Source organism: Triplophysa rosa, linkage group LG21 (genome assembly GCF_024868665.1).
Source record: "Triplophysa rosa linkage group LG21, Trosa_1v2, whole genome shotgun sequence".
Classification (NCBI taxonomy): domain Eukaryota; kingdom Metazoa; phylum Chordata; class Actinopteri; order Cypriniformes; family Nemacheilidae; genus Triplophysa; species Triplophysa rosa.
In genome coordinates, this window is record NC_079910.1 from 2,190,120 (window position 1) to 2,202,635 (window position 12,516).

Genomic DNA, 12,516 nt, shown 5'->3' on the forward strand with positions numbered 1-12,516 from the left:
CAGCTCACAGCAGTTTTTGGTTTACTGTTCATCAACATACCAGTAAAATAAGCTTCTTGAAGAGGTTTTGCACATCAGAGTATTTAAAATGACGTAATGCAAAACTTGCGATTGCTGTAATGGAAGTAAACGTGTGCTCAATGGGAAAGGCCAAAGATAATACTGTATATTAACAAGGTGCGCCACTGCCATTGCAATAAATTGGAAGAAATGCAATGCTAAAAAGCTGCTTGGAGGCGCTCTTGCTATGATGTAAATAGCTGTCCGAAAGGCTGCCGGGTGGCATGACTTTCGTTAAACGGACTTTGGCATGGTGCTGTAGACGCTCTTTCTGCATGTGCTGAGAGCAACGCGAACGTGCTGCTTTCGTATGCAGTGTAAAAATACATTCTTGATGTGCCAAATTTGGACATTATCACTTTAGTACAACGGGCATAGAATAAAGCCAGCCCGCGTCTGTTCGTCAGCATTATACTCGACAACAGCACATTGCTTCTTGTGTTGCAGGCTTCACCGCCCGATCACCACTTGCTATTAGGTATTACTAGATATTAGATATTAAATGGGGATGCGTTTATCTATCTCCGCATACAGACAAACACGGACAGAGCCAGTTCACAGTGTAATTAACTGTGCAAAACTGGAAAACCGCAATTCACTTACATGTATTGAACCGTGGAGGTTGTACCGAACGCTTCAATATTATATTGAGTATTGTGGCATCCCTAGGAAACAATATTATTCTGTATATAGAATGTTTTGCAGGTTTTCTGATCGTTAATCATCTTCTACATGTAAAAGCACACGCGCAACAACTTATGCGTAACTTTTTGAAGTGTTGAAGTCATTCGGATATTGTAAACTATTTCAGTATGCATTATTATGATATTTTGATCATTTCAATATATTTCGCAGTCTTAAGCCCGATTTTTAGTTCTGCGTCAGACCTACGTGTCGGTTTTCATTTATACTTCTACGTCGTTGTCCGCGTCGACAGACAATGACCACTAGGCGTCAGTGTCCATGCGCGTGTTGCTTGTGTAACCAAGAGAAGAGCCGAAGAAGAAGCAGCTCGTTTGAGAAGCATTAGCAGTGATAGCGGCAAGTAAACTGTCACTTTTGTTGCAGATTTGAGATGTTTAATACAGAAGCACAAATATTTTACTTAGATAATTCATTCGGAAATGTGTTTGAGTAAACATGACTCTATCGCAGAGTTTTTTGACCTGAGGGAGGGGTTCAAACAGACCAATCCCAGTGCTTGCAGTCCGCGTTGAGTTGACGCGTTGTTACATTTTTGGAGAGGTGTGCATCAGGCTACGGCGTAGGGTACACGGCTCTGCGTAGGTCCGACACTCGAGTATAAATCCAGCTTTAAGATGTAGGAGACTCTAAAGGGCCGGGTATACTTGACTTTCCGCGTCCGTGTCCGTCTCTCGCACAAACGCGTCCGCACAGCTTCTGAGCACACTCAACCGTGGATAAATTGGACGAGTTCGACACATGCGCAGTACGTCACCTAGTGTACTCGGCCGATTCAACATTTTTTTGCGCATGCACTGTTGTACGCGTTCTGTCCGTGCGATCTCAAAAATTGGGCTGTGAGCGGACAACCACGGACCCTCCTGATGATGAAAATTGTGTCATGCGGGCAGTGGGACTATACTTTGGGCTTAAGATAGTTTATTGGTAAATACACTACAACAGTGTACTTGAGAATTTCAGAAGTTATAAAATGTTATTAGTTTCAAATGAGTCACGGCGTGTTGTGTTTAGTAGCGGTACGTCTTTGAGCTTTTGGTTGAAGAGCTCTGTCTAGTGCTTTTGAAAATCCACAGTGTGGAGATTCTGTGATTGAAAACTGTTCCCATTTGAGCACTTCAGATGAGATAAGAGCAGAACTGACAGCCGTGTGTAATGAAATGCAGAGGAAACCAATAGTGATTGAAAGAGCTTTACTCTCAGACATTTTAAATGGAGGGTTAGTCACAAGTCTTGCTTAAAGACTCAACCTGTATTGCCTGTTGCAGAGGCAGAGGTGGAGTGTTGTTTAAAGCTTCTATATAGAAACGGATGACGATGCCGGAAAATGAAACGTAGTGCAGACTGCTAATATAGATGGTAATAAACTTGTCCCCGTACAGCGTGAAACAGCCTGGTAGAATGCTCGATCACATCCAGACAGCGACACATTTTCAAGACCAGTATGATTGACTGTTTCAAAGTGCTTAGCCACCGGAAATATAAGCCAGGTCTGAGCAACAATAATTGTATTTCACAAACTGTTTGGCAAAGAGCCGTTTGAAATAATTATTTCATGAAATATTACACATTTGAATTCTCACAAATAAAATAAATCATCTCAATATCCAAGTTGCTTCTCCTGGAGCAATGAGATTAGATGGAGAGCAAATTAAGACTTTTAGTCAAGCCTAGCTAGTGCTTCTCAGATGTTTCTGCTAGTGTTGTCAAAAATATCGATATTTCGATAAGTATCGATACTGAAGAATCTGAAACGGTTCCAATACCCATGTCCCACGTATCGATATCAGCTGCGCGTTCCCGCTCTCTTTCTCTTTTCCGACAGTGAGTTACACACACTGCACGTGAACGCATAACAACAGAGCTCCGCCTCCTCTCACATGCTTGACTCGTTTGGGGCAGTTAAAAAGTGTTAATGTTAGAAAAGATGGCCAGTGCAGAGTCTCAGTAACACATCTGGCGCTTAGTGAACGCTCGTTACGCATCCCGTGTTTACCATAGCGATCCATGTATGTGCGCTGATCAATAATTTTATCCACTCGTTTCATTCGCCCTGGTTATATGTTGTTTAAGTTAGTACAGAGTCTCCGCAACAGTTCTCATGTTTAATGCACGCGTTTCTGTCTTTGTGCGCTCATCAATGATTTCATCCACTCGTCTCGTTCGCTCCGGTTAATTTGATGTTTGAAATAATGCTGGTGCGAGTAAAGTCTCCGCAACAGTTCTCGCGTGTGATACACGTTTGCACTTCCGTGTTTACCATAGCGCTCTATGTGTGTGCGCTGTTCAATGATTTCATCCACTCGTCTCATTCGCTCCGGTTAAAAGTTGTTAATGTTAGAAAGATGTCCAGTGCGGAGTCTCTGCAACACTTCTTGCGTTTAAGTTTGCGTTTCTGTCTATATGTGCGCTGATCAATGATTACAGTATGGGCCTATGTGAATAAAAGCCAATTTAGCCAAATAAAAATGTAGGCTATTAACTAACATTAACGAACAATGAATGAGCAATACATTTGTTCAAGTATTTATTAATCTCTTTTAAATGTTAGTTAAAAAATACAACTATTTATGTAAGCTCCCCTGTTGAAAAATCCAGTATATGCTGGGTAAGGTATGTTTTGATCGATGCTGGTTTGATCTTAAACCAGATAAGAACCATCTTAAATCAGCATATGACCATCTTAAACCAGCACATGAACAGTTTAAACCAGCAAACCAGCATCAAAACATACCAAACCAGCATAGGCTGGTTTTTTCAACAGGGTCTGGTCCATTAATACTGACAAATACAACTTTGATTTTAAGTAAATGTATTCGTAAAATTAACATTAGATTAACAATTAATAAATAATGTAAAAATATATAGCTCATTGTCTAGTCTTGTTCAATTTAACTTCAAATAAAAATTAAAAAGGCCTATATTGCTATTGCTTATTAGGGCCTTATTGTTATGGCAGTTTATTCCCCGTGGTATCGAAAATGGTATCGAATATCGATATATTTTTAGGTATTGAATCGAAGTTAGAAATTCCAGTATCGTGACAACACTAGTTTCTGCCATATTTCAAGATTTCAGAATGAGCTCAAACATTTCTCATCAGATTATCTTGTTTTATCAGAGTTTCTGTTAACCTCATTTTATTGATACTCTTACTGGATGTCAACAATTGTCTCATTTATTTATATTTAACATAGGATGCATAACAGAGAACTCACGAAATATCAAACTATTAAAAAAACGAACCCTCTCTCTTTCTCTCAACAGGTATTGTTCTGGCTAGTAACTTTGTATGAGCACCTGTTGTATTATTGCTCCTGAATGACATATCGCTTTATTGCTCCCTGAACTCTCTGTAAGTCGCTTTGGATAAAAGCGTCTGCTAAATGTAAATGTAAACTGTGAGCAATAAAAAAAATCATCTGGAGAGTAGTGATACCAGAGAACATCTGTTATTTGTCCACTTTTGTCCATTTCCTCTTTTAAAATGGTATACATTATAGACATAGAGACGAATAACAACAAAACCAGTGTAAATAGTTTTGTATAGATTGATATGTTTTTGGCCACGCTCTAAAACAATGTTATTTTGGTAAAGTAATGGAAATGAACCACTGAGTTTCTCTGGTTACTTTATGGTTTGGAAGACCTCTTTGGAACCGTCCCAGATGTTGAGTGATTGAAAGATTTATGAACCTGGCTAGACGTCGCATTCGCACGCTTTTGTACCCATGATTCTTAGCAGACGCGAGAAATGTTACGTAATTGAAAGTGTTGTAATTTTCCAGCAGCATTCCCTGTCGAGTTGACTTTACTCAGCCCTGATTCTTTATTCCCTTATCTCTTTTAACAGGTTCGTCTGTTCAGATCCAAACCACGGGATTCCCCGTGCTTAGCGGAGCAGGTGCTAAACAGACAAAGTATAATCCACAACAGAGGATGAGATGCTGAATGACCACAGATCCCGTTGAGGAAGCTGGAATAGTGGGAAGTAATGAAAAGAAGGAGGAATTAAAGAGAGGAGATGAATGTAGTAGTCGCCCACACAGCGAGTCTGCACGAGAGCGAAGGTCGATCTTATTGTTCTTCCCCCCCGTGGCAAACATTGTGACTAATAACAGAGTGAGGCAGCATGAGTGGTCGTATCTGGGCAGCATTGCTCTTTCTCGGCGTGTGTTTAATGCTCGGGGGACATGCCGCTCTTCCGAGGGTAAAAAAGAGCGAGGGCCGTGTGCAAACCTTCGGGAAAGACAAGCATGCAAAGCGTCTAGACGTGGAGGAAGGGCAGAGTGAGATGTCATTCGTTAACACAAAAGAAACACCAAGTTCTAAATTGGAGGCGGGTGAATCGATGTTTTTGGCTAGACGTGCCATGAATTTTGCTCCAGGATTGGATGCTACCGAGATTAGAGAAACAATGAGAGCTGGAAACAAAATCACAGCCACTCCAGTTGTATTGTCCGATTCACTTATTACAAACGAGTATCCCAAAGATATTCCTGAATCCTTTACGAGAGTAATACATCAGAGCCAGAACTCTGAATATCTAGATTCTGAACTAACAGAGTATTCACGCCCTGGTGAAAAACAGATAGTAGCTGACAAAGTGACTCGGTCTTCAGTTTCTTCAGATGGCAGAAAATCACTGGATGCCAACAGTAGTCCATCAGATGCCAGCGGGTTCCTCATAAAGCCTCAGTTTGGGTTAAACAGTGGACAGGAAGGGCAAACTATAGTGATGGGCAACCAAGAGGAAAGCAGCAGTGAAACTGAGGCAATTGATTTTCACAAGACCTTCAGGGGACCGAGTATGGATGAGATGCCTTCTCGGGTTCGTCGCCGGAGGAGCTGGATCTGGAACCAGTTCTTCGTGATAGAGGAGTATACTGGACCAGAACCAGTGTTGATTGGACGGGTAAGACGAAAGTCTGATTATTACTTTTGAATGCTTATTGAAGTGACGGCATGTGAGCAGTTTAATTTGTTGTTACTTACGACTAAGCATGTCATGTTAATGTAATGTACACTGCTTTCAAGTGGAGTCTACACAATGCTGGGTTCACTAAACCATTGTATCACATTATTTTTGACAAAATTTTAAGTAAAGAAATCGAAATCTGAATAACAGATTTGTTTCTAAAACAGTTTTCAACATTATTGTTGCCCATATTAAACTATGCAGAATTGGCAAGTTAAACATTCAAATTTGTACCGTATTGAATGAGTATTGAATAGGTCTGTCACTAATTTTATGTTAAAATCAGTTTAATATCAAAATTAGGTTGGGCTCTCAAACGATTAATCGCGATTAATCGCATCCAGAATAAAAGTTTGTGTTTACATAACATACTGTATGTCTGTGCACTGTGCATATAAAGTTTGCAATTATACTGTATACACATATACTGTACCTATTTAGGAAATAATGATCTATTTATGTATTTATTTATATTTACAATTATTATTATTAAAATAATATGTTTATTAATTTTTTATATTTTATATTTTTCTTAAATATGTGCATGTATGCGTATGTTTTTGTGCTTATAAATACAAACTTAATATGCACAGTACACAGACATATATCATGTAAACACAAACTTTTATTCTGGATGTGATTAATCGCGATTAAAGAAAGGCATGTGATCTTGTGACTTGAAATTATTTTGTTCAGACAAGAATTGATACATGGAGTTATTTGATTTTGCCCACTTACTGACACAGACTGAATGTGTTTTTAGCATTTGTGCAACACAAATAGAGTAAAGGATGTGCATTAGGTGTGTAATTGATGCTCGGTCTTTTCATTCTCATGCTGCCCATGTGCCCAAGTGAATGATGGGAAATGTTGTTTTGTCGCACAAGCCCGTCGCCTCATTTACCCGCTAATTGAATTGCATTATCTGCTGAGTTTAATTGTTGTTTCCATCCACACAGTGGACATGTACAATTAAAACCTATTGTTTTCAATAGCTGTAGTCTCTGGGTATTGTGGCTGTAGTCATGAACGCCCGTCTTGTTCAGCAACGACGGCAGGAATACAACAAGAAAGAAATGTAGGACTGGACATGACAGGTGCTTTAAGGGGAGAATGTGAAAAATAAGAGATTGTTGACATCTACTGAAAGGAAAGTGGACCAGTTAGTTTCTGGGGACTTTTCTGTGCAGTTTTTATTCAGATTTAGGCAAGCAAACATAATTCATATACATCCATGTAATGGTTGCTAACATGGTTAATTTGGAAAATGTTATGATAAACACATGGAAAGTAATTATATTTCCAGAGCTTATTACTGGTATGATTGCTATTATTAGATGTTGAAAGAAAAACGGATAGAAAAAGCAATTACATGCCTGGTGGTCACATTTAGTACATAAACACGGATGCATGTTCCGCTGTACTGGATATATATCACATTATCTGCAATCCATAGAGAAAATTTGCCGGCTGCTTATACAGAAGAGCGGGGGTTAAAGAATCTGGTGCTGAACTAACACAAGTTACAGAGAGCCGCCTCATAAATGTTTCATTCCTCTGCTCCGCTTGCCACTGTGCTCTTACGGTATTTGTGTAAATGTTTATTCGATAGGCCAGGACGGGCAGTCACTGTTGTTTATCGCGACGTGACGTTACTCGCGTCGAGAATAACATTGTGAATCAGTCTAAATGAAAAACAACCGTCTCGGAGTCAAAGCTACATTGTTGTGAGACGAAACCCCGGGTCAGTCTCATCCACTGTAGTCTGTGGTAGATGTAGGTGTTTAAGACCCTATTAAAATGGAAAAGCTTTGTGGCTTGTAGGTCTCGTCTTTGAAGTTACTGTATGTCACAGCGGTGGCTCTCGACGGGCGCATTGGAGGCCTCTTCTGATGCAAATAATAACAGATTTACAAAATCCATATTCATAGAAGACACATCAACAAGTGTCTCATTAATATGCACAGGCTAGGATTTTAACATCTGCTGTTTTTACAAAAGATTTACCAAATTGTAAGTTTTCCAATTCAGTCCATATGATGTTGTTAGTGTTAGGCTGAGTTTTACGATATTATGTATTTCTGTTGTAAGGAGATTTTCTGCATCACATTGGTATGCTAAATAAATGAAATGCTGGGTTTTTTCAACCCCCGGTTGGGTAAAATATAGTCAAGCCCAACTAATTTGACCCATGGTTTGTAATGCTGTGTTCACACCAAATGCGAAACATCACGTTCCTTTCTCTTTATTACTCATTGGAATAGTTTATTTTCACGCGAGTGACATGGAAAAAAAACATTGCGCGATGGGGAGTGTCTTCACACGTCCGGACAGTAGAAATTGTTCAACTTGCGCGGAAGACGCAATTGACTCGCGTTTGCGGCAATCGCGGTGCCTGATTTCGTGTCTATTCACGTCTTTGCATTGACTTTGTATGCAATTTATTTACTCATGCAAATCGCTTAATTCGCTTTTGGTGTGAATGCAGCATAATATCCTTGCATTTCGGGTTTTAGTGTACTGTGTAGGACCTGATGTAAAATTTTGTTCCCGTTTCAAGACTATCTGAGGAATTTTTTTTAAACCAAAAATATTGATGAAATCAAACACATGAAATGAAACCAAAGCAGTTCACGAGGGTCTTTTGGAGATTCACTCTTCAGTTCTTTAAGCGCATTTGCTCTTCAAACACAGCGAGGCCATTTAAGACCATTTAGAAGTCAGGAGACCATTTTCTCCAAGCTTGCAGAGAAATATAAGCAATGTCTGATCAATAATTTATATTCCCACCGACCATAAGGTCCTTATTTATTCTTGAAAGTGTTTTATGTGACATGTGCGATAGCTGCTGTTTGACCTCTTTAGTGCAGGAATCACACGCAGGTGAAACAGCATTTAGTGTTTCTAGAGGTACTAATGTGAACACCAGGGACTCTGAAAGAAAAACATGGATAGATGTGCGAGACAATGAGAGAAGAAGCTATCCTGCTGGGAATTTCTCTGGAGATCATTTCCCCACTTTTGTTCTTTATTTAGATGCTGCTTTACTTACGTCTAAATTGTCTTTGTTTTGTTCTTTACGGATTGGATTAATTTCATTCCCACAATGTTTTAGTGTACAGACAACTGCAGCAGAGCAATTAAACAGCACAATTTTGAGAGAGAGAAAAGAGAAAAGAGAGGAAATGATTATGAGATTTATGTAACAGAAGATTTGTGAACAGTTGGAAAAAGTAGGATGCTGAAGTACCGAGAGGTTAAAGAGGGAGAGAAAACCCCTGCAGCGTCCTGATTTGCATACTTCTACTGCACTAGAAAAGTATGTACTGTACATGCGCTTCTAGGGCTGCCATGCACCACTGACAGTCCGAAAACACATAGACCTAAAGAATGTTAGTCTGGTGATATAGTTTTAAAAAGTAATCAAATTGATCAAATGTTCACTGTAGATTTTTTTTAAATTGATAGTTCACCCAAAAATGAACATTCATTCATTCACCCTCATGTCATTCCAAACCAAGAATGTTGATACCCCATTGACTTCCATTGTGTAAACACAAAACCGCAGAGACGTTTCTCAAAGTATCTTCTTTTGTGTCATGTCATATACAAGGTTAGAACAACATCCTGGATGTCCGGTTGTCTCTGGGTAGGAATAGCCAGTACTGAGGACAAATTTAAAATTTGAGGAAGAGAGAAAGACTTAGCTTGCAGTGATGGGTTTATCTGCATGCTTACTCAGAGTTGGCACTTTTAAAAGCTTTTGCTGGCTCTCTTTTGGGTTAAGCTGAGGGTTTTAGTTTAAGTGTCGACGGTAAACCTGCTGCCCATCGCTGGACTATGAGCTGAAGGCCTCTTAGCATGTGGTCTCATTGGACATGCTCTCTGTAAGCAGCATACGGACCCGCGCGCTGTGCGTTTTTGCTTTGATGTGTTATGTTTGCACATGCGAGTGTGTAGAATATTACACGTTTAAGATATTAAAAAGTAATTATTTCTTCCTTTGTTCTTCCTTGGACAGGCGTCATTTTTGACATATAGGGTCTAAACAGCATTTTCAATCTATTTTAATTATAAAACGTGTTAAAAAATGTTGTGCAGGATGTTTCCATCAGCAGTTAAGGACCCACAAAAAGCGAAAGCTGAAAACGAGTATGAAGGCCTGACTCCTCCCCTCCTGAAACACCGGCATCACTCATTGGTTGAAATGTGAGTGGCCTTAATCGTGACATCGACAGAATAATTAACTTGTTTTAGAAGCAGATTTTACTCTAGAATAACATTCTTACGACCAGGAACATGTTAAGAAAATAAATAGAGTCAGTTTTGAGTTCGTGGCGTCTTTATACATGTGCACATCTGCGTGTTTGCGGGTGTTTTGACTGGTTAGAGTAATAGGCAGTGAATGTAGTTTGACATCATGGTCATGCCGTGCCGTGCTGTGCGACTCACATACGTGTAAATGCAGACTGCTTAGCCCGAGGCTTCATGGAGTTCAGCGGAGAGAGAGAGTGAAAGAAAGGTTTCTGTGCCGTCCTGTGATTGTTTGCACCTTTCCGCATCTGACACGCAGCCATGTTTGCTTTACTGCCTCCAAAAATCAGCCGAGCGTGCCTCGTATGTGACCCCTCAGGGAAGGAAGTCTCTCTGACTGCAGGAAGTGTAAATCTCGCCCATTTCAAATCACTCCGAGTTGAATTTGTCTTTGGCGTCACACTCGCAGGAATTAAAGGTTGATTTTGCCCAGATTCTGGGTACAATTGTCAGCGTCCCGAAGCGCCTGTCAGCGGGTTGGTAAATATATTACCGGAATGAAACATGAAGAATTTATGAGCGGTTAAGTGCCAGAGAATCCTGCTGTGGTGTTGTCCAATTCTCGCAGGGGATTTTAATACACCGTGCTGTGTTTTCTGTCTTTAAAGATTGTTGCTTGTCAGACTGTATTGACCCGATTAAGAGCTTGAAAAACAATGCAGACAATGCCGCTATGACTGTGGGTGAGTGTCATTGTCTGCACAAGAATAATGCATTTATGATGTTCATTTAAAGATCCACTGAAGTGCCTTGAAATGCTTAAAGATCGCATATCACAGGCAGTTTCTGACAATCTCATATTAATCTTGAGTGCCTATACAGTAGTATTGCATACGTCGTATCTTCAAAGAGTGTTTAGTTTGATCAAATTTATAAAAGAGAGATACAGCTGTACGATTATTTCCGGAAAAACACGTGCTGCTAGAGGTGGGACTAGTGGGGAGAGTGGGATGGCACTACAGCATGAGCAAGCAACACATCATCACATTATTCCCTTCGTATTTTGTACATTATGCACGTACACGCTGATTGCCAACAAAACACGTATGAGTTAGTTTGACGTACCGTGTGCAATTCATGTCCGGCATCTTTTAGCGCTGGGACCGCGCCATCTATTAGTTTCAAACCATCTCCAGATCCAGCGTTATATCCAGCGTTTATATAACATCCATCACTGAAATGCCGTGAACAAACAGACACACCTAAACTAACTATCGCAAGAGTAACAAGCTGCAGCGCATATAATCTTGATGGTAAGCGGGTCTCGCTCGTCGGTTGGCTCGTGGGCAGGCTCTTTCTTTCGCCTTGCCGTGCTTTTCCGGGAGAATGGCCAATAAAAGGAATAGGATCCCTTTGAAGACACAGTTGGAGTTGGAGTGCTGGGGAGTGTATCAAGTACAGAAATACTACGTCATACGTCCAACTCGTTTTTTAACAAGTTGACCATGTTAAGTATGAGAAGCCAGCACGTTTAACAGTGTAAAGAAGTCAGAATGCATGACATAGCATGATACCTGATCTTTAACTATGAGGGACGTATTCAGTGGCTCCTCCTCTTTTTAAAATATCCAATAGGGTTTAGTTTATTTCACAGGCTGGAATCTGGTGAGAAGCAAAGTACAAGATGATGTCATAGAAGTTGTTGATCCGTATTGGCAGAAGTGTGAGACTGAGTGTTTTCAATACTTGTTTCATCTAAACATGAATTTTATCTTTAAGTTTAACATACTCATACGACAAGCCAAAAACTTCCATTTTGATTTTAGGGGGACTTTAAATTTATCATGTTCTGATTACCAGTTTATCAATATAACTAATTCCGTCAGGACAACAGCCATAAAACTATATGAATCTTTCTTTTGGGCCCGGTAAACACTTTTATACTGAAAGTCCAACATCACATAGACAAGTTAGTAAGTGTAACTTATTTATCTCTCTCAAACATAGGCGCGTTGTCATCTGCTGCGCTCTTATCTGTTGTGCGTTTGACCCCGGCTGTCACAGGACCAGTCGCACCGTAGGACTGCGATCCAAAGCTTCTGACACCATCACCGGCTCAGATATACCCCAAATGATGTTTAATTAACAAGGTTCGGGAGGAGCACGTGCAGATAATTAACTCGGCTAACTTTCGATAAACAATCACAGCAATCATCCTAACAGCCTATAAGTAGTCAAGCCACCTCACCTCCATTCTCTCGGACGTTTTGCAACATACGCTTGCTCCCGTAAGAACCCGCAACGAAGGCCCTACTCGAAGCAGGGCCAGCATCTCGCCAACTCAAGCCAGCCTCTTTGGGGGATATGTTGCTCCAGCTGCTGTCCTGCATCTATTGCATTTTTGGGGGTATGATCCGGGTCCGGGCACACACCAAGCCCGGGGCCCTCTCCCCGGTCAAGGGGCAGGTGCTCTGAGTTCGAGGAGGATTACCGAGCTCGGAGCCCTCGCCCCGGGACAGCAC

At 40.5% G+C, this 12,516-nt stretch overlaps 1 protein-coding gene across 2 annotated transcripts in view; it reads left to right on the forward strand.

The window, feature by feature from the left end:
- LOC130545114 (cadherin-11) overlaps positions 1 to 12,516 on the forward strand; it is a 56,431-nt gene that overhangs the window by 9,441 nt on the left and 34,474 nt on the right. For both annotated transcript variants that reach the window (XM_057319466.1, XM_057319467.1), the window contains exon 2: positions 4,616 to 5,677. In XM_057319466.1, the coding sequence (XP_057175449.1) occupies positions 4,895 to 5,677 (783 nt within the window). In that variant the 5' untranslated portion in view covers positions 4,616 to 4,894. The remainder of the gene's footprint in view (positions 1 to 4,615; positions 5,678 to 12,516) is intronic.